At 35.1% G+C, this 24,447-nt stretch overlaps 1 protein-coding gene across 1 annotated transcript in view; it reads right to left on the minus strand.

Moving 5' to 3' along the window:
* Positions 1-546: 546 nt before the first annotated feature.
* The window catches only part of LOC127855766 (PDF receptor-like), a 200,666-nt gene continuing 176,765 nt past the window's right edge, over positions 547-24,447 (minus strand). Inside the window, exons 3-13 of the mRNA XM_052391568.1 lie at positions 16,157-16,267; positions 15,168-15,331; positions 12,170-12,273; positions 11,572-11,737; positions 9,623-9,779; positions 7,814-7,874; positions 7,129-7,198; positions 5,122-5,213; positions 4,458-4,635; positions 3,200-3,334; positions 547-2,287 (exon numbers count right to left, since the gene is read on the minus strand). Of these exons, the coding sequence (XP_052247528.1) occupies positions 2,189-2,287; positions 3,200-3,334; positions 4,458-4,635; positions 5,122-5,213; positions 7,129-7,198; positions 7,814-7,874; positions 9,623-9,779; positions 11,572-11,737; positions 12,170-12,273; positions 15,168-15,331; positions 16,157-16,267 (1,337 nt within the window). The 3' untranslated portion in view covers positions 547-2,188. The remainder of the gene's footprint in view (positions 2,288-3,199; positions 3,335-4,457; positions 4,636-5,121; positions 5,214-7,128; positions 7,199-7,813; positions 7,875-9,622; positions 9,780-11,571; positions 11,738-12,169; positions 12,274-15,167; positions 15,332-16,156; positions 16,268-24,447) is intronic.

Raw genomic sequence — 24,447 nt, forward strand, 5'->3', positions numbered from 1 at the left:
TACTACGAGCATTACTTATATAAAGTATAAAATACATCACTTATTGTGCGGATGGCCGAGCGGTGGTAGCATTAGATTTTTAATCCAGGAGTCAGTGGTTCGAGCTCAGTTTAGGGTTACTTTTTTTTCTTTAATTCTATTCTTGTTTTTTTACTGATGCTGTTTAGATACAATGTTGTGAAATCTGTGGAAAGGCCCCTTTAATATCACTTATTTGCTCCCGGTATGTTTCGTCGATAACAAAGAAGTTCATAAGTAGATGGTATATAAGAAGCGCTAGATAAAATGTATTAGCTTTTAAGACATTTTTAAGTTCAGCGGTACCTTAATGGTATTTGTTTTCAACGCCTGCAGTTGTCGGTCTGCCGTGTAATCGAGTTATAAAGCGTAACGACCGTATAGGCTATTTTTTTTATCTCTGAACAAACTCATTAAAGGGGCCTTTTCACAGATTTTGGCATTTTTTAACTTATTCATTAAATGCTTTATATTGATAAATGTAAACATTGGATCGTAAAAGCTCCAGTAAAAAATCAAGAATAAAATTAAAATAAGGAAAAGAACATTGCCCGGAGCAGGTTTTGAACCAGTGACCCCTGGAGTCCTGCCAGAGTCCTGAAGTAAAAACGCTTTAGCCTACTGAGCTATTCCGCCGAATACACATACTTGGCGTATTTTATACCTTATATAAGCAATCTTCGTAGTTTCACAAAATTTAACGACAAAAACAGAACTCTCCAAATTATTCAATCGTTTCGCGTTGCAACGCTTTATAATTTTTAGGTTTTAAAATCGTCAAAAGATGCATATAATGGCTATATTAGACCATGGTGAATGTTCAGTTTTACTGTTTCCTCACAAATATCATAACTATAACGAAAATTTGCGAATCTGAAACAACTTTTTTCAATTTTGTCAATTTACCAAAGCGTGAAAAGATCCCTTTAACCCATTTAGGCCTAGTGGACTCTCCTATCCTTCTAAATTGGATTAATTTATTTCTAAAAGTCGGTATGTCTAGTATATTTATTGCTATATTTAGAATATTTCAATGCCCTTTTTCTAGACGCTAGGCATCATGCGGCGTCTCATCTGGGTCTACGCTGTTTGCCAAGGCTTTTTTTTCTAGACGCAAGGCAATAATGGGTTAAAGTAAGCGCTTAATCTAGTGTCTATATTATTGATAATTACAGCGAAGTTGTACGAAACAACTCATAATCGTAAATTGAAAGATTACAATCACCATGCTCATATTTAAAAAACCTTTGCTCTCACTCAAGACAAAGTACTGAATCTAATCCGAAACCGCACGACCAAAGACACTAAACTTACACTTACAGTTTAACGTTGAACTCACGTGGTGTGTATTAAACTGTTGTAACTGTTTGAGAAGCGTAATTATATAAACAATAATGATTACTTAAATTCAGGTTTTCTGTCATGTCTTTAATATCTTGCATCTGTTCAAAAGTTTCAGAAACTATTTTCAGACAGAATCATTTTGTGTTGAGCTTAAAACAATCGGAACTTTAGGCTTTTTTAAGTTTTTTTTTTTCGGACTATACAAAGGTATATACTACCTGTGAATATTATCTTCTAGTTCATACTTATATTTTGACGGTATAAATCTTTGAGATTGCTTCAATAAATGAAAATTTGTACAGACGGAACAATCCCATTAAATCGAACTTCCCGCGGGGGTTTACATGTTTTCATTTCTTATATGAAAACAAGCTATTATATAAATAGTCACATTTCGTTTTCCCATCACATAATATCATAACAACAGACTGTCACACACAGTCTGCAGACTAAACAGTTTTCACACTTATATTGTGGGCATCTTTCAAGTGTTCAAAATGTCATTAATACTTGGTCCACGATTCTGTTGCGATGAACTGTTCTGCTGCACCCCAACGCAACGCATCGGGAACGTCATTGCCACGAACCCAATTTATAAATTTTATGTACAACGGCGATCCAATGGCTCGGGTCGCATATTATGCTTGGATTTCTTCACTTAGTACATAGTCCATTGCGGTGTCCGCAAATTCCTGTACACTGTACATCGGTTTGACCGCGACTGTTTTCATATGCAGTAGAGCATCCGATTGGTGGCGCTATAATACAGGCGCGCGTTTCTGTATACTCTGGACAAAGTCAGAGGTCGTAATTAGCTTTTGATGATTTAGACACCTGACTCCTGTCTGGATAAGATATCTCGCAAGAGCGGAACGGCGTTTCCGTTGACCCCGTTGACACTGGCTATCTGAGGCCCGCGGTTATTCTGTAATCAATTAGAGTGGTGTAAAATATATTTTTGATGTATTTAAGTTTCGTCATACACAATGCCATTTATTAAGTTTGCTTAATCGTGTTATTTTTTAATGATTATAAGTATTTAACTACTTAAATACCTTCACCATTCAACAACCAATCACGTATTCAATTTATATATGAAATCCTTTTTTAATAAACACTGAAAAAGTGGGAAAAGAAAGACAAAAACCTGACAATAGAAGATAGCAATGTTACGATAGAAACCACTAAATGTTAGCGTTTTTGTAGATTCCTTCGTTGGATGGCACCTTAGTTTTTATGTATAAATTATTTGAAACTTGTTTAAGTCGTTTCTTCCAGGCATCTAATTGGAAAACCAATTAATTAAAAGGCTCTTTATTTGAATAATTTCTTATAAAAAATACAGTTGATATCATACATTATTATCACACAACAGACATATATGAAATTGATGGTCGAGAATTTAATGCGCAAGAAAATGACAAGCGTCTTTTGTTACTATGGATATCAAGCTTTGCTACACCCCGAGGTACCTCACACAATAAGTCATACAGCTACAAGCGAAACACAACACCATAACAAATTTCACGGGACGATCCTTAGTAAGTAAACAAAGGTGAACAAAGTGTCAATAAAATACGAAATCATTTGCAATTTTAATCTTCAGTTTTCACACATTATAATATTGAATCAGAAGTGGGTGTAATACTTAAACAAATATTAATATGGCTAAAATTACAATAGATTAGCCCAGCGCAGTAGTTGCGCTTTAAGAAAGCTGTAATGCCAAACCATGCGCATATATATTACCTGTTGTATATAGGCATGCACAAAACAGAGGCACATACAATGTGAGACACGAAAGAAACATAAGACATTGAAAGCAACAAACATGTACCTGGTGCGCGGAGTGAGGTACCTCAGTAAAGGAAGTGAATACAGAAAATGATCGGCTCAGACGTCTAAAGCTAGAGTTATGCACCATGCGGCGTTGACGAAAGCGGTCCCAACGCTTTTTCAGCGTATTTTGAACCTATTTGACATACAGAAGAAAATACAGTTATCGATAAAAACACCATGCACGGCAACACGTACAGTGAAGAAAATGGTACACTGGAATAATGTAGTCAAACGCCATGTTCATGCTTTTTTTTCAAAGAAGAATAATTTTGAACGAATGAAAACATAATACTGCACTCGTTATAAGTTCGACCACAAAACTATTACGCCTTGATTATGTGTATCGAATTACACCGTGTTCGATATATATTTGGCTACATCATTCCAAATGTTATTTGTGAATTCATGTATGTCGTTCATAGCTTTGACGGATGTTTTATTATGCTTGAATCAATCATAGGTAACAGCTTGAGAAAAGGTGCGTCAAAACTTCGCTCTATTCGAAGTAACATGTTTGCTCTTGCAATAGTTTGCTGAACGAAATTAATCAATTCACAACGCTTGCAACACTGACACAACTATAATTATATTGTCTTACAATCTGGGCTAACAATCCTGTACTAAGTCTCGGTGGTGGATATATTCTAACGGATGTTCGGGAATTGTCTATATTACTCGGCATTGTTGCCATGCAAAAATGCCTTCGCAACGTTTCTTGGACCTACACAATGTAAAACTTTGCGTTATAATTTTCCACAGTGTAGTTTTTACATTACGTTTTAAGCTAAGTTTAATTACATCGAACATAAAAATTTACATAATTTATTAACTCGGCTGTATACAAATTGTGTATATAGTATTTGCCTTATCAGCTATTTTATATAAACCCATGTCCGGACATCAAAGAGTAAAACAGATTAAGTAAGTTGGTCTCATTTGCAAATGTCATTACATATCACAGCAGATACCAGGAGGTCTAAAATACGTTATGTCCATGTTGGAAAAAATACAATATGATTATCATAACACCATACTGACTCAAGTGTATATCATAACCATATTATCTGGCTCTAATTAGTTGTAAACTATTGTCATTATCCTTACAATAATTGCGCATATTACAGTCTGTATTGATATACAGAAAACACGCATACTAGTATTATAATGAAATACATTGCAATGTTTTCAGATAACAGCCGCAATCAATGAAAAACAAGTATATCAAACTCAAATCTGACAACATACACGGTACGTACCTCGCCATTTAGAAAGCAATAGAGGAGTGAGATAATGAATCCCTGGTAGCAGACGAGAAAATGTGACGTGTACGCCCAGATGGCGAACTTCACGGGGTCTTGGGCGGGTGGGATCATCACCAGAAAATTGGTTATACCCAGGAGGGGGAGCAGGAACAAGGCGGCTTTGATAGCTTTCCTGAAAATAGCAGTATCGTGGTTATACATTAGGGGTATTAATATGTTTCCTGTAAAAAGGTGCAGATTTCTTGTACTCGGATAGTGCGGTCATTCAAGGGTTACTTGGTTTATTCTTGTCCAACGCATACTAGTGACTGATGGTCGTATCATTACGTAACGGGTTATGAACCAGAAATGATGAAAGGATGAAGAATACATAAGCATTAACGTATTCACATGCCATTATTAAATACACCAATTTAAGGGGGACCATTCAAGTTAAACGCTATAATTATTAAGCATACTAGACCACGTTTACAAGTTATGAATTGGAATCATGAAGCTCTCGGGAAGACTGAGATTGCGGTGCTCATATGGTGTAATCGACTTTAATTTAACAATGTTGCATTGAATGCGTCTGAATTATTTATGTCCCAAATGTCTTTGTCGTGCGTACTTGTACTGCGTCCATTTGTCATAACGTAATACCCCAATGCACTCTTACCTGACTTTGATAAATTGAGCTTCGTTTGTATGGCTGTCTTGAAGTTTCAAGACAAGAACGCGGATGATGTTTAGCAAGAAGCCGAGGTTAACCTGAAAGATAAAGTCGCAGTATGGACGGCTCTGGATTTAAAGGAACGTGTTTCCAGAAGGCAAGACATCTTAAAAAATATTTGCAAATAAGCAAAATAGCATTCCTTACTAACAAGAATTAAACGTGTCATTTCGTTGATCAGCATTAATCGTTATTGGTAAACAATTTAGGGTTTGTTATGCTTTTAACGATGTTTAAAAACTATTGTAATACCAACAAATACTCTTCTTAAATCCGTTTTCCTGGCTTTGTATTTATTCCAAAATATTTCTCGTAATTATACATATTGTTAATATGAATATATATTTGATGCATAACAATATGAACCGAATGTGTACCGTTTCTTTAAATCGTTGCACGGATACATGCCAATTGTATCGCATGATAACAATTCTTACCCAAAGCACGATTAACAGAATCGAATGATAGTAACGACTTATTTTATTCTCCTTTACGTTTCCAATTATGCAAAAACTGTATCCGAAAGATCCGAAAATGTGTTTAATTCGTCCATGCTTATCAATTAAACTATTTTTGGTTTGTTTCCAAAAATTGTATTGTCTAAATATTCTCTTCGGTATCGTTGTTGCAAAATCAAGAGAGTACATATACACTGTTTTGTATCGTCAAAAAAAACACAACATCATTTGAGATACGGCATACCACGACCGTTAATCAAGGGCGCCACCTCTCTTTTGAGATGCATTAATACATTAGCAAATGCTACTTTCGAGGTGGCTATAAGGACCGGATGTTTTAAAATTTGCTGGATTACAGGATGAGTAGCTTTTATATGTTTTTTTTTTTAAATATTAATCCAATTAGACAATATGGCACAACTTAGAAAGGTGTTCATGTTTCCAAATGGGTTGTGATTGCATGTGTCTGTGCATTTATGGATGAAAAAACCTTCGCTGAATTGCACTATATTGTCCTTTTTTAAAATAAGGCGAAATATGATGACAAAGAACACACACCGTTTAAAGTAACATTGTCTCAGGCACCCGTGATAAACAGCCATGATAAATTGCGTACAAAGTTGAATGAACAAAAATTACGGAGGGGTAGTTTCGTAGTCAATTTAAGTAAAAACAACATACTTTTAGGATAATATGCATCATGAAAGAAAACATCAGACAGAGATGAGCCCGACGGATACAATCGGCAATTGCGGTTACATCGACAGCGGGCAGATTATAAACATCGGGCCCAGCAGTGCCTTTTAATTTTCTTAGTATTGTTCAGTGTTTAAAAGTTTAATGAAAAATATAATTAAAACATAAATCCAACGTTAATGTACAGGTCCGTATTATAAGTTCGCAAGACAGCCTGGTTTTGAAGCATATTGTTCATTCATCTATGTCTGTTGTTTGCGGGAAGACTTTATAATAAACTCATTTGTTGGTGTTCCATCACAATAATTAATATTAACTACAATGTAAAAAAGTAAATAAAATATCGGCATGTATGTTTCCAGCAGGGTACCATTTCGCTCGATTGGTTCTGCAGATTTCGATACGCAAATCGTGCATTACCGGAAATACGCACGCTCACCACAACGTGTTTTACCCATACTCAACACCGGTAAAACGCATACTCACCGCTGGTTATACGCAAACTAACCACCGCTAGAACACGTACTCACACACAGTCATACCCATACTCACCGCTGGCTATACGCAATCTAACCACCGCTAGAACACTTACTCACAAACAGGCATACGCATACTCACGATCTGTAATACGCATATTCAACCCCGCTGATTCAAACAATCGGACGCGACAATACGGATACTCAGTAGCTTTAATACAAATACTAACTCCATTTTATTCGCATTCTAAACATTGATTATACTCAGTACTAGTAATACATATTCTTACGACCTGTAGTACGCCTTGTTTACGCATACTCACCGCCATTATTAATATTCTGGGCACTTCAATTATCCAGATCGTAGTTCGGTCATAATAGCCGTACCAGCATCTGAATAAAAGGCAAAAATGAACACTTTTGTCTTGTGACACAAACCACCAATTTTTATTGACGATTATACACAGTGATAAAATGAATTTGCTAGGAAGTATACCCATCACATACACGTTTATGTATTTAAAAGCCATTTCAAATTAATTAAAAAGTGGGTATCATCTGATAGAAGTTGCATTTAGTTTTCATTATAAATCTTAATTAATTAATTTATACGCTTTCTTTACAAACATAAAGTGATTATCTCCATTAGAGCATAAGTAAACCCAAGTTAATAATAATGATTACAGATTTGCAGGCGCTCGTACAATACATCCGCATCGTAATCTCATCTCTTAGAAAAAGCAATTTTGCCATACTTTGCTATGTAAAAGGGTGCATCAATGGCTTTTGCGATTTAATATTTAAACAAATACTGAATATAATTATTTTTGATAACTTCGCATGAATGTTTCTACAATTACGATGAAACAAGAAAAAAAATATTTACATGAAATGCCGTTAACATTATCTTTTAATTAAGCAATATTTACTTAAATGATAGCATCGAAAACGAAAGTGTTAACACATTTACTTTGATAAATTGCCTTTATTGTAAAATGAAGTCCTTACTTATTTTTGTTTGTAAGTGCCTGCGTAACGCACCATGCGACAGTTAACGGAATCGGGACACCTGGAATACACGTAAAACAAATACATTTACTTTAGCGTTTCGTTTACCTGTACATAATTTTTTTTCAGCTGATAGTGCAAGAGAAAGTTCACTCTGGATACATTTGTACATAAAGAGTACTAATTGCGTATTGTATACAGACACGTTTATTTATCGAGGCTTAGAAAACCTGAACCGAGCAAATAAACTGATTTGTATTGGACACGTTCCACCTGTTCTATTTATCACTTCATTTTATTAAAACGTACGGTATTTAGTTAGACGACAGACACAACAAAATGGCAGAACATACCGTGAAAAACCCATGCGAAATGAGGTCATTCTGAACAGTTCCAGGTGTTAAACATGTGACAGCTGTATCCCGGCAACGCGGTAATAATGCTATTGGGGTTTATTTGCAAATTGCACGGCTGATGATATGATCAACTTATCAATCATATTAGCATTAGGAACGAAACTACGTATTTTCTTGTAGTATATAAATAGGCATAAAACAATATAAGACTGATGCAGTGACTACAGCCGCCATCCACGAATTTTTAAAGTAGTGAACTGATCAACACAAAACAATCGGCCATATCAAGTTAAGTTCAATGTCATTTGCTCTCTTATTTCTGTTACGATTCGACAACTTTGCAAATGAAGAATAAAACCCGTTATTTGAGTCTTGAGTCGTGTAAACATAATACTGGCTGGATACGTACAAATAAGTGTGAAAATATAAAAGGCCGCCTCCCCGTTAAAACAGTGCAAACATAATTATTATAAATACTTTGCTTCATGTTATTTGTAATCGAAAGTGACTTAATATTTGTAGTTCAAAGCAAATAATTACTTATTGTATGTAGTTCAGTGTATAGTTGTTTAAGTTGTGGATCTCGAACCGTAACACGCTTATTCTAGCGAATATTGACTTTTAAAAAGTTGTTATTTATAATATACAGCAGTTGTAAACTGTTATTATTGTTGTGCATTATAAATTAGGTATGATACAAGTTTGTAAATTCATTTTAAACGTTACATATAGTTAAACAATAACAGAATCAAAAGGTCGTAGTGAGCTCATAACTTACAAGCCACCGGAGGTTCAGATCATCAACCAAAAGTTTCTCAACGTTAGTTTTAAATTTGACAGAAAAAGAAATAATTAATCATTTGTATAGAGAAGCAACTTGCTTTTAATTCAGCGGACAAGTCGTTGTAATACATTTAACATATACGCGGCCCGAATATAGACCCTAGATTTTATACTTGTGAACGATTAACTGGTACCTCATAATTCAATAATCTGATGTATATCGGATACATTGAACTACCACCTCAAGGTGGAATGTCGACGACGATGTTTCTATTAACTTTAACAATAATGTTTCACCGCATCGAAATTTGTTTTAAAGCCAATTATGATCCTACCCACTATGTGGGCATTGTCGATTTATAACTTAATGTGGTCTATGCATTTGAGCCTGTATATATTATATTAGATGTTCATCCCTAGCATATCAATGCCAATAAAGATGAATGGTGAATTCAACTTCGTTTCCACAAGTTCATGTTTTTATATATCAAACCTTTAAGTCACACACTGCTTTTTTTCTATGCAATTTTAGCGAACTGTGTAATCATGCATATAAACGAATCGATGGTCTAACTTTGCACTCTTAAAGCTTTTAAATGAACGTTTCGTTATGGACCATAAACAACTCAACTATTATTGTAACCATATCGTAACAATATTTCACACTCACCCCATCCCATACAGTAAAACACGACGTAATTGGGTTTCTTCGAGAACACGGAGACTGCTATCTGGTTGTGAAGGTACATGCCCTCTATGAGCATCCACATGAACTGTACCGTCTTGGTGTACTCCAACAACGCATACTGAATTTCACATAGCACTGGCTGTGAACGAAACAAAATAGATGTGCAAAATTAATATGACTGAACCAACGTGCAGACTTGCGTGTATGACAATTAAAGAAGCAGGTCTTTGACATAACATTTGGTGGGATGTACAAATATGAACGATGTGTTTGACATTAAAATGGCTGGACATACAAATTTATGCATTATTTGTGTGAAATTACAATGGCTAGAAAGGTAAAGCTGTGCACTATTTGCTTGACAAAGCATTTGCTGGACACGTAAAGATATTAACTGTTTGTTTGATATTACACTGGCTGGAACCGTAAAGGTTTGAGCTTTTTGTTTTACATTTCAATGGCTGAAAACGTTAATATCGAGGTGTACTTTATATAGCACTGGCCTGAAACATCAAGAATGTTCGTGTTAGTCATACGTCTAGCTGGAAAAGCAAAAATATTCACGTTTGACATTACACTTACTGGACACACACATCTTTAATATGTGTTTTAAAAACAATTCTTGTATAATGATATACTGGTACAACGCAATATTTTGCTCTCATAAATACGTACTTAAAAGAACCGTATACGACGATTTAAGTGTTTTACAATTGTTTTTAATAAACAGGAACATGGCTACTGGTAACATTTTCGTAATACACAAAAGAAGGTACTGAGAGCACTAACGTCGCTTACTGTCACTTATAATGTTAAATGTATCGATTGGAAATATCTCAATAGATGGTTGCTCACTATATGGTTATTGTAGAATATTCCTCACACAAGAACAGCTATTTTTCTCGCAAAGCGTGTATCTTACATTTACAGTTAAGATTTATTGATTCAACTGTTTAAGTATCAAAAAGCTATGAATGTTCAGTTTCTTTCTTCGATAAAACAAATCTGTAATTGTACTTATATAAGGGATGAATTGTTGTTTGACTTAATAATTTATATCTCAGAAATTTATTGTGTCCCCGATTGTGGTTATGTCTCAAATGTGTTCAATGCGTCTTAAATGTGGATAATAAACGGACAATTAATCAAATCAATGTCAATAAACAATAATATTTCCATTATTTTCGCACAAGAGTGTTTTTGCTTTTTACGTTTATGTGTTGTATATTAAACTTTTTGCAATATACATACATGCGTTGCCATTAGCCATTCAATTTCATGCATGCATATACTGTAACGAAGTATTTAATGTATCGTTTAGAAGAGTTATTGAGTCTTTGTCGAACATGAATATACATTCACATAAATATATAAGTGCCAAGGTTCTAACGTCATAGTAGACTTGGCACAACTAGAGCCGCATTGAGAACCCCCCTCCATTTCTCCCAAACTTTGGTCCGGACGAAGTTTTTAAGTAATAGTTGATGGCTTTAATTGAGTCAACGGGAGATTCTCCCCACCTCTTTCTTAAAAACTTGGATCCAGATGTTGCACTTACGTAATCATAGACGGCAAAACTTAAACGGCTAGTAAATCCCATCCTTTATCTTCCAAACCTGGGTCCGGACTATGTATTGACAGTATCATAGTTGGAAAAAGTCGAGCCGATAGTTAAACCCATATTCCTCCTTTCTGGTCATTAAGGATGTACTGCCGGTATCGTTATATGAGGGTCCTCTATCGGATTGATCGGTGTCTCTTATGATACTGTCGTTACATCGCCCGGATAAAGAATGGGGAAATACGAGGTCACAGAGCGGCTGAATTGGCCCCAAATATGATACCGCCCAAGTAACCAGGGTGGAGAGAAAGGGGTTCGCCTAGCAGCTGTGGTAGCACTATTACACCATGGGTTCTGGAAATCTACTTACAGTATCATAGATGGCGCCGCTAGATCCGCTAGGCGACCCTGCTATCTCTCCACCCTGGGCCCGGGCGATGTAATTGTCCACGTAGGCTAACAGACGTATGAACACTTGCACGATGATCGAGACAAACAGGTTGCGATGGATACGTGTGCGATGACAACGTAAACTTCTGTAAACAGTAGATATGAATATTTACAAAGGTCCACTTCACAATCGCCAGTGCAATTTGTGTAAGGGCATAAAAATAAGAAAGGGCCTTCTGTTAAAAGTGCCCAACACCAACTTCATGGTATTTTTATCGCGGTCATATGAGCGTTATCACTTGGCCTAAGTACAACGCAATATCTGTTTTATTACAGAGTTGACTTCAAATGCAAAAAAAGGTCAACAAGTCTTTACGTGGTAGAGGATGATAATTTTGCATGTTCTTTGGAATAAAAGACCGTAAATACACAAGTGTTTAACGTACTTGACATTTGATGTAAGCCGCATCATTCTATTTAGCTTCATTTCAAATGCTAATATGTAGCATTCTAAAAGTTGTATTGATGTCGCATTCTTAAACAGTAATTAATGGGTGGAAAAAATAACGTTCACTCACCTAAAATAAAAAAAAATGAAGAGTGCCAAAAGGCATGAGACTAAAGACACCCACAGACCGACAACTTCCATCGTCCGCACGGCGCTAATTGTATCTTTCATCATCTGTAAGTACAACACAAGTAGAGGATACAGGTTCTAAGGTGAGTATAGCTCGCTAACGTTAACCTGAAAATGACCTTATGCATACATGAGCCTCGTTACCTGTGCTAAATGCAAGCGCATAAAGTGCTATCAAATGTAAGCCTGTGCAGTCCGCATAGACTTATCACGACACGTTCAATTTTATCACATGCTATACCCTGTTTCCCATGTAATACAACCATTACATATTTTTTTTATATTGCACATGTGTAATACAACATTTTTAAGCGTTTTCATTGGCTTAGTTTTTGTTTATTTACCAATCGCATTTTGTTATTTTGCTGAAATGACGATGCAACGTCAAATGACGTCACGAAATGTAAACAACATTCGGGATTTATTATTATGTTTGCGTAAATATTTATTTAATTTGCTCATTTATAAGCATGTGATTAAATAGATCTGACACTCGTCATATCATACCATATTTTATTAAACTCGTCCAGGAAATTCGTAAGTAAGCTCGCCAAAGGCTCGCTTACTAACAAAATTCCTGAACTCGTTTAATAAAATATGGTATGATATGACAACTCGTGCCAGATCCTATATTAAGTAGAATTTTCCGTTCAGGAGAAGTGTCTTCTAAACACGAACCCAGTCAGTATAGGGTAACGCACATGAATTTCGCCCAGCGTTCCAAGAACGTTGCTCTTATAATAAATACATACATTTTCGTACTGAAATCGGATTGAATAGATCAAGGAATATCCAATAAACTTCCTGTTATGCATATTTTGGTACCAATCAACAAACAAACTCGAGAACAAATATAGGGTGCAATTCAAACGTGTAATTTATGTTTAAAGAGTTCACTAGTATCGGGTTAGATTTGGCAAGCACCACAAAACTTATAAAGAAAAATCGTACATTATGCCTGAATTTAAGGTCATACAACGTTATAATGCTGCTAGATCGTGAAAAAGAATGTATGGCAGCGTATTGTCACTAAAGACTTCCCAATTACGGGTCACTTGGATGACGCAACTTGTAGCGAAATGGTCAAATGTTGTAACTTTTCGTATATTTCGTTTAATACCATGTTCAAAAGTTTGTATTTCGAAAAAGGCAACGTGTGAAGAAGGTCACTGTTCCAGAGTGAGTAATTGTTTGTGTATTAAGGGTAGTACACATTTCCAAAGCTTGCATTCCGTGCAAACACGCATAAACAAGGTTACATCTGAAAGGCCAACACAAGTAAAGGAACTGTTTTTAGTGAGTATGCTCAACGCGAAAAACAATGCTTCTTAGTGAGAACATCATTAATGACGCAGGAACATAACGATAGTCAATGTTTGACACTGCAAACACCGTGTTAAGGTAATGTCCGAAGTGTTGAACGTCACATATATCGCGTTTTTATTTGTTAAATGTTTAGATCGTGCAAGAAAACGATTGTCAGCATAAATCATATGCAAATACAACACAAGTAGGGAAATCAATGAGTGAGCTTTTTCTTTGTGCAGGGCAATGTTCCCAAGTGTGAACCTTGCACGTTACGCGTATGTACTGGATAATAACATGAGCCTTGTTCTGAAAAAACTGGGCTTAATGCATGTGCGTAAAATGTCGTCCCAGATTAGCCTGTGCAGTCCGCACAGGCTAATCAGGGACAACACTTCCCGCCTAAACTTGATTTTCGGTAAGGAGGGGCTTCATTGAAACGTAAAATACCATAAAAGCGGAAAGTGTCGTCCTTGATTAGCCTGTGCGAACTGCACAGGCTAATCTGGGACGACACTTTACGCACATGCATTGAGCCCAGTTTTCTCAGAACGCGGCTCATAACATGTACTTAAGTTTAAACCTGTTAATGCATGAGACTATGCACAAGAAAATGTATACGAATGACCGTATGTCGAGATCATATCCCTTATACTGAACATAGTACAAGACGCGTCGAAATCTCGGTGAATGCAAGTTTTTTGTGTTAAAGTTAACATGTCGAGATAGTATGTGTCAATGTGTGTACATCGTACAAGACAATGCTACATAGCAATTAAGTTAATGCAAGAGCAGTTATGTAAACATCACATGGCGGCGTTCTTGAATAAAGGTGTACACATTAAGAAACAATCTTGTAGCGCGTTCACGTCATGACAGTCGCAATATTTCGTTTTAACGAAAATGAACACTTTTACACCGGACACCTTATATGGTTATGAAATTAAAGTGTGTTTTTAAAAAGGCTTTAGTTTTTATAACAGAGAATGAGATAGATGTACTTTATCACATGGTTATGCGGGTTTTCGTATGATAAAATAGTGGCGATAAATAAAGTTTATTGTCTACCACTTATATCGGAATGTATAATGTTGATATTCAAAATGTGACAACGAATGCAATACATCAAATGTTTACCTCCTTAAAAAATAACCCATTATTGTGTAAATGTTTGGTCTGTTTTCAACGAGACTAAAGTTAATTTGATAATTATTCTACAATACCAAAGGTATCTAGAATAATCTGAATCCCAGAAACGAACAGTTTCTTAAGCTGTACTTGTATGGGCAGTACTACATGCTTGTGCGTGTCAGACAAAAACGGAAGTGCATTAATGGGGATATTTGTCACCGATTGCGAAGCTCTGCGTAGACCGGTACGATTATTCATTCAGTCTCTATTTGCGGTGATCATAATTACAGAAGTTTATATGCGAACTGGTAATAATTGCATTCGTACAATATTTTTACCTTTTATTTTATTGTGTACAATAGGCTTTCGAAACACGTTTACATACATGTTTTAAAGACGAATCGAATGGGGCTAAAGCGCTTGTTAAAATGTCAAGAAAACAGTTGATACAGTGACTTCTGTAAACGAACTCAGTAAATATTATGTCAATAGAAAAAGAGTACCTGGGCCTGAGCGGGGGTTTTGTTGAGGAAAAACTTGTTATATATGTCCATAGACTCTGGAGTATAACATGTCGTGTAGTTGCTGAACCCAATAGGCATGCTTGTGTCTCCCGGAAATCGCCCCTCCCATCTGCCGTTCGAACCACATGTCCTGTATCCGAACTCTAAAATCAAAAGCAATATTTAACCTGGTATTTCATCAATGACGACGGCTTTAACTAACGTCCGTAACGACATAATAACGCGTATTTAAAAACCACAAATCATAGTCATCGATATAGGCTTTGACATTCGTGTTTTTTTTTAAATACATTTTGAAATGGTTTATGTAAGAAGTTGGTGTTTCTATGTCATTTCTTCCGAAAAAACGGTTAGCTCTATTGTAAAAGCGCAGGATTACAAATCCAAACATTGTAGAGTTAGCTGTCTATCCCGACCTTCCCTGTGTGTGGTCATATTAGGACCGACACACTACTCACATTTTGGATTCAGGTAATTTAGTTGTTAGTTAAATTGATATTAGTATGCGAACTAGGTGTGCGGAGGTTAACTGACCGTTGTGTTATGACAGACCAAATGTAAAATGAATACAAATGGGCCATGCTCTGTGAAAAAGGGTTTTAATGCATGTCCGTTAAGTGTCGTCCCAGATTGGCCCTTTGCAGTCCGCACAGGCTATTCAGGGACGACACTTTCCGCCTCATCTGGATATTTGCTAAGAAGAGAAACTTTATTTAAACAAAAAATACCATACAATCGGAAAGTGTTGTTCCTAATCAGCCTGTGCGGACTGCACAGGCGAATTTGGGACAATACTTTACGCACATGAATTAAACCCCTTTTTCACAAAGCCCGGCTCACATGTATATATCCCGTTTAGCTAGTTACCATTCATGCATTGACAAATATACTAGAAACGCTACTTCACATCACCAAAGATGTTGAGAGGAAAAACAGAAACGCATGTAACTTTTGCTTTAAAAACTTACTCTCCGGATCGAGCCCTGGCAATGGTGGGCACGGAAGGCGTATAGTAACGCCTGCCTTTGCCGCAGGCCAACAGAGAATCGTATCCCAGGTCGCATTGCAATAAACCTCCTCTGCAATGAAACCGATTGTCATATAGATTCAAACAGGGGGAAAACGCATACGCCATCAACACGTTACACATAACTCAATACAAGTCTAAAGTGTTTAAGATAAACTCGACGAGTATAATTAAAGTACTAAACATTCGAAAAAAGCCAACTTATATTAAATCATTATTTGCTATGAATTATAGCCAAGAATGAATAATATTTTTATGTCATGTAATAAAATTAATATTTTATTTCTTGTCTAAAACACTTATATATTTTGTGTTCACGTTTTACTGACACGTTTATTTAAATCAAAATAAATATATATCCAAATAATGTCAACCAGGTCTAGACGTTTTGTGACTTTACGCTAAATTTGTTTATATAAGGCAATATGCAATGCCTACACATTAGTAGGCATCCTGGATTTAATTTAATTGCAGTCTCTGATGCAAACGGATATTATGAAAACTGCATTTGGCACGCATTAGGCAAATTACTGAACAATATTTAGAAACGTCGGTTACAGTCAGAGCTATTAGACATTTGTGAATTGTAAAACAGATTCACAAATACTCAATATAGCACATTTTATCCAAAATGCAAAGCAGAAAGTTTGTGGTACCATGTATGTCAGAGACAATCCAGTGATTTGAATCAAGCGATTGTTTGTTTGACGGATACGTATTTCCTTGGTTGACTGCATATAAATAGCTTATTATAAAGATGATATTATCACAAGTAAAACGGCAAGTTTTTGAAGATATATCGTATAATATAAAACATTCGGTTTGAACAAAATGAAACAAAATGCACATTCGGAATCAAGAATCACATGTAAAATATATTTGTAGTTCGCTGCGCAGTACTTGCAAAGATTATTTGCAAAGAGACTAGACGGAAAAGAGTCCGGCGCATGCGTAGTGAACACTTTCATATTCATAAGTTAATGACACCGTTAAAGGAGGAGAAACATATCGGTTTTGAAAGAAAGTAAAAAGGTACCCCTATTAAAAGGGCCAACCCATTTTTGCTTATGAGACACTTTTTTCGTGTATACCATGTACCTCCCAACTCCTATCACTATGCCAGGCGCCAGACGGATATAAGTCGGTAACCATTCATGTTTAACGCTCGCGGCTCACGAGCCGGCCATATCGGAACAAGTCCCATGACAAACATCCATCCCTCGACAAACGCTCCCAATGGGACTCGAACCTTCGACCTCCCGATCGCGAGGCGGACGCCTTATCTACTAGGCCACGGCGATCGGAATAAGTATTTAACCTTTATCGATCAATGAAATGCTATAATGAAGTGGCAAATTCTTATTGAGATATTCAAAACTGTATTATGCGTGAGTTATCACGTGCACTCACATTTAAGGTGTCTACTGATAAATATTTGCGGATATCAGCGTCAGATCTTTATAAAAAAATGATTCAAATAACAGTATAACAATACGAAAGCATTAAAATGTCATTGACTTCATGTTCGTTCGTTAACCTGCCAGTGGTATTACTATATTTCTAAATATCTCATTATTTACATGCATACATGTCCAGATGCTCTTTCCCGTAGTCTTTAAATAGCATTGCCAGCGTAAAATCGAAGCTACTTTTCTTCAAATGTTCTTTTTTTCGACACGATAATTATACATTTTACATTGTATTTTACATTGTATGTGAGCTATTGTATAATGCGTAATTTAATTAAATAAGCGGATAGAAAATCACGATTAGACATAATTAATTAAAATTGTCCCATTCATAGTCACGAAAACATACAAACTTTGCCTTTTTCAGAGCGTTTTAATACGAATATTTCGTCTAAACGGTAATATGTTATCATTTCTGTTTCAAAGTTGCATTTGAATGAATGACGCAAATCGTACACAGACTTTCCATGCATGCGATTTAGTTATTATTCAAGACTAATATATGATGGGAAAGGATGATACACTATCATTAGGTATTATAACAAGCGATGTGATAGATGGATGCCCCCCACTAAATGTTTAAAACAGTTGTTCTTAAGTATATGGGAACGAACTAAAACAACAACAAAAACAGCACTTATTATATAATAATGAAATATGATACAACACACAAAATAAAGACGTTATCGCTGCATGGTACAAAATTCCCATAGTTTGTAATACTTCTGAAAGACGCAGCGCTTTTGCCGAATACATCGCATATGTATTGTGCCCTTTTTTTTAATCGCCAGATATGGGTAATTGGAAAGTTCAGACAAAAAAGTGTTATTTCTTTTATTGGTTAAATTTATTCAAAAATCTAGAGTTTTCTTTTCGTAAGCATCTGTCATCATTAACCGTTTTAAGTGCACAACCGGCAAAAAACTTCATCGAAAAAAACAACAGTATCCCGTTCTCATAAAAAAGCTTTTAGAGAATAAAGTTTGAATTTGGAAAGGTCAAAGCAATGTCTTATTTCGTGGCGAAGAATGATAAACGACGGTAAATTGTTCGTGTAATACTCACTTTGAATTACAAAATATATGAAAACTTTTCACTTACATCTTATAATATTAAATCGTATTGTATTTGGCGGTTTTCATTAATAATGTGAATATTTCACACTTACGAGAACGAAAACTGTGTGTTGAAAAAAAACATTAAAGTAACCATTGATGGAAAATAATGAATTTCTAAAGAAGAAAACCGGTCGTTTCTATCGTTTTCTTACACACATACAAATACCTAGTTAACCAACATTCCCATAACAGACATACTAATTTTATGCCTTAGTTAGAAGAAACCCATTAGTTTGCAATAATAGATCGTAGACGCGGATAAATTGGCTTTAAATATGCGCAAACCTTAACATACGTTAAAGAAATATCAACCAACGGATGTCTTGTGGATATATAAAGACTAGTTATTAAAACCTCCACGTAGAGATTTGACTGTAACCAGTATCGCTGGATCAAATCCCTGCCTTCATAACCAACCACGTCGTGATAGCCTAGCCACGCGTTACAATAATTTTACCGTTGTTACTTGTACTTTTTTATATAAAGGTATTTATTTTAATATTCTAAACCTTAACTTATACGCTATTGTTTAAATATAATAGAAAATGATACTACTTTTCATAATATAATACTTAAACCAAAAAATAAAATCTTACCAAATCTTGAAGGATGTTTAATGATGTAAGGTATAGTGAGGATTTTAATTGATCTCGTACATTCATGTGTTTTTGTACTATTTTATTCCTATTTAGTTATATTCGTACTCCAAAAATAAAGGAAATTAACAATTAAAATGCACAATGCAGAATCGCGAATTAAAACAATTCGCCTGCACAAGCTTGTGTTTAACGTTAAAAGCTAGCATGACATATAATTGACATTTGACCCACGTCATGCGAAAATTTGTCTTATTAAATATGCGGCCATCCTAGATCCAGACCAGCCTTGACAATCTGGTTAGGAGTTTCGCTCTCCGAAAGTCACGAAATGTTTCCTATTCTCATTAGTGGACTAGCATCCGCACAGGCTTGACTAGAGCTATGCTGGCAACATTATACATAAAAATATTTGCGCACGACGCATTTCAGTTAAAATGTATAAGTGAGTGTAGGCTGAAACATTAAAATGCGTATTGTAATTAGACATCACTTTCAACAGGTGTTAGCCCCAAATGCCTTATTCAGCATTCATATACATTAATTGAGAGCACCTATTATCATAAGTTAATGATCACGCTAAGACAATACTGTCTTTCCGGAATATATGTGTATCACGGAACATCCATGAATACTCTTTCTGTTTTCCTACATGTTCGAATAAAAGCAAAATAAAATAAAAATCAATGACATTCTGAGAAAACTGAGCGTCACATGTCCTATTTGTCAAGTGTTTCGAAAATGTCTCAGTATTTAATCATTATTAAACTGAACTAGTTGGCCCCAATGACACAGCTTCGATCAATCAAGTTGATTTCCATATTAAGCAAACCCATTCCCATTTCCCAAGTGTTCCTTATATTTTGATGTGTTGTATAACATTATCTGATAAAGGATTGTCATACATCAGTTCCAAATGGAATATATAAAAAACACGTGTTCATTCGTCACGTGTATAAATGTGCACGGGTCAATCTGAACAATCGATCATTGTCAAGATTACGAGCTGCTAATGAAACAAATTTTCAATAGGCAAAATACAATAGGAAGAAACATAGCAAAGCGGTGAGCGTAATTCTCAATCCGATTAATTCAAGGGCTTATTTATGCTTGTATTAACTTAATTATGTTTCTACGCGCTTAAATTTAAGGATGCATAGCAGATACATTGAACGGGTCATAATGCTTGCGCGAATGCGTGTAATTATAGAAATGCAACTTTGTTGTTTGCACGGTTACGTAAACTACCTTCCATGACCTAAGTGTCTGCAAAATAAAGACCACGTATAAAAGGCAGCAACATAATTAAATGGCCCCATGGAGACATTCCAAGCACATTTATAAAAGGAACAAACCTTTTTTGTTCTCAGTATGCCGATATTCTTTGGCGAATCGCTTCTATATGTCGTTAAAATGTAAGATAATTTAAACTGTTCCTGAATGTAATTCCCGTAAATTTGAATGCAAATCACTCTTAGAATAATACCACAAGCATTTTCTCAAAAAGAGGTTTAGATTGAAATGATATCTGATTGATGCCGGTGTACAAAAAAGGTGTAGAATTATATAGATATTATTACGAGGACATGCATGCTTTTACCTACCATATTATAAAGAAGCATCGACCCAATCCATGTGGTATAACATTTAGGGCCATGTTCTTACCCATCGTCTCACAACTTAAAAATATTTCAATTTCAATATTTGTATAGTTCTGTTATTGAATTTAATGTAACATATGCACGCACATGTTTTATATGGTAAGTGTTAACCACTGTACTGTGTTGATTCTTTGAAAAACAACTAAATATCATGAAATATGGAACAAAAAGCTGTTATCTGCATTTTTGGTTTCATTTCTGTAAACTTAGAGAATACAAATGTGCTTAACATATATCATTGATTTAATAACCAAACAAGAAAAAAATAATTTAAGCGTAATAAAAGTCTGAACTTGTCATGGTCCATGTTATGACTTAGTTCGTAAAGAGTGATAATTGTCAAAATGTCTGTACATAATGCCAACATTACGTAACTGGGATGGCAACAGAACGTTGCATTATATCTGATCGAGACAATTTTTGAAACATTAGAATATGTTACCAATCAAAAACTGGTCTCTTGCGACAAATTATTATGGCCTAACTAATTGCGCATTATACAAAAAACATACATATACATGACAGAATGCTTTTTTTCGTATCTGCATACGTAACAACAACTCTTTACAATAAGTCACATTCACAAGTATCATGGGTAAATCAAGTTACATATTTTTACAGTACTTGTTAAGGATTAATAAAATGGCGTAAATAAATAGTTTTATAATTTCAAATACAAAACACACAAACGACAAAGAAAACTTCAGTGCACGATAAGTTACTAATTTGGCAAGAAATATGCGAACTTTCGGCAGCAATAGATCTGACGAAAGAACTACAGTAGGTAGGCCTATCAGAGAGCAATTCTCATAATACGATGACTTGTATACAAAAAAATGAAAATCGCAAACCGTAACTCCTCTAAGATTTCAGTTTCGTGGTTTTCGGACACATTAATAGTTCGATAAAATCATTATCTTTCGCGACTTTCATTTTTTTAGGAAACCCATATGTCTCCCTTTTTTCTTATCGTAAATGACTCTTAATCTTCGGTCAGTTGAATTTTGTCTTAATTTTTCACTTGTGTATTCATCCGTCGACACGCCAAACACGTATTTTTTCAACAGGATGACAGCCATAAAACTGGCAGAAGAATGCAAAAAGTATGTGGACATTTGCGTTATTTGGGTAAATAGGCATGCATACTGATTCTAGACAATGCCATAATGCTATAGTTTAAAGATGATGCACATGAAATAATCGCAGCAAGTAAAACAATACACTCCCAATTAAACAAGTAAATAATAAGAATCAGTAAAGATTATCGATTTCTTTTGAAAATTATTTTTTTGGTAGTACATACAAACCAATTCACTTAACAAATCAGTGAGCAAAGGTAATAATATATCCTATTCAAAACGTGTTCGTGGAAAATGTGCTGCCATATTTGAAGATGTAAAAGACAACGATTCAATAACATCCAATTATTATCTACGCCATTTAAATTTACATATGTTAAGTTCAAGGATATAAAGTCCTTACTACAGCATGTTAAATGTTGATATCAGGCAGGTAAAGTAAAAAAAGAATATCTGCAATCCAATTCGTATAATCTTTGTTTTTACATGTTCCGACTAAATTTTTTCGGACACGAACTTGTTTAAGCGTCCACAAACGTTTAGTTATTACGGTGGTGTTATTCTGGGTTATTAGGTTAAAGGCACAAACCACCGACTTTTTCTGAAGAAATGAATATCGACAAAATTATAATTAATTATTGCTTTCATTGTTTCGATTGTACGTTTCCACAATTGAGTCTTTGTTTTTCATCAGTAACTATCGGATCTATCATCATACGTTTTTTATGGGCAACCATTAAATATTCCGTTAAATGATTGTTTAAGAAGATCATTTTTACTGAAATCGTTTTACGAAAACTAATTTGTGTTCGTATAAGGTACAGTAGCGCATGTAAACATCCGCCATTGCTTTCTGGTTCTATCTAAAATTGTACGTAAATATATTATTACCTTCGCATGATCTGTTAGAAAATGATTACAAGTAACAATAACTATTAGCCAATGTTGTTTTATTAATAGGATGTATTTATTCATGACGCCCATTCTAAAAACGCATAGCTTTGCATGCAATTGTGTAATTACGCTTTGCATGCAATTGTGCAATTACGTACGCAACCTTGCGCAGAGGAGCTCAAAGATCAAAACAGTAGTTCACCGTGTTCTGCCTATCTGTTGTAAGGTAAAACGAGCCGTGTTCTAAGAAAAATTGGATATGCGTAAATTGTCGTCGTATGCTAGCATGCGCAAACAGCTGAGACTTAACATTGACAATTCTGTCCTCCTAACTGTTTTTTTTGCTTAGACAAGACCCCTTTTAAGACAAATTTTAATGAAAGCGCAAAGTGTCGTCCCTGATTAGCCTGTGCTAATTTTGGACGATACTTTTCACACAAGAATAATGCCCCATATTCGAAGAACGAGGCTATACCAGACATTTATTTTTCCTCGACGATTAATTACACGTAAATTGTATGCAATGGGCAACAAAAGTAAATTACTTCACATCACTCGCAAACAATATCCCACTTTGTGAATTACTTACTAAAACGTTATTTCTGTTTTCTTTTATCAGTTAGCATTATTTGACACATAGGCCTATACTAGAAAGTTTATTTTGTTTCTATTGTCATCAGGGTTAATGGTTATCACGGATCTTTTACAGTGCAACTATCTGCAAAACGTTTAGCTCTTAAAGAACGTGTTTTACATTTGCATTAGACATCGTTTGGTGAATACAGTTAGAATTTGAACAAAGTAAATGCATAACGTTTGTTCAAGTTATTGACATTATTTCCGATCGACTTTATGATCTAATTCATTGAGCAAAATAAGAGAAATAAACATCTTCCTTACTTAATATGCAATGTTTTGTTTCATGCGTTTGTTGTTACACTAACATATACATTCCAACAGGAAATTACTACTCAAGAAGAAGTGTTTAGACAAAATATATTTTATAATTAAATTCCCCAGAGTTTCAAATGAAAGCCAAGGATCATAGTATGCGGATCTCATTAATGGGCAAACCCATAATAGTATCACATCTGAATATCGGATGTCTCACGATGCCATCTTTGTTACATGTGAACGGCTTGCTTTTTAATACCAAAGATCTATATAGAAACATAAGTCTGTGTATTGTAAAGGCGTTGCATGTAATACTTCGTCCTGAATATTATGCAATTGTTTATTCGAACGACATTAAAGATATTTTGAGTAAGCTTTTTGCTGGTAACATAAATAATTATTTGTTGCATTTTGTTTTGAAATATTAAAACGAATGAGTATACAATATGAACAAATGCTGAGATACATAATCAAAATACTAAAGTTGTTGTATATTGAAATTGTAAGATGTCAAACATATT

The sequence above is a fragment of the Dreissena polymorpha genome, chromosome 13, assembly GCF_020536995.1.
Source record: "Dreissena polymorpha isolate Duluth1 chromosome 13, UMN_Dpol_1.0, whole genome shotgun sequence".
Taxonomy (NCBI): Eukaryota; Metazoa; Mollusca; class Bivalvia; order Myida; family Dreissenidae; genus Dreissena; species Dreissena polymorpha.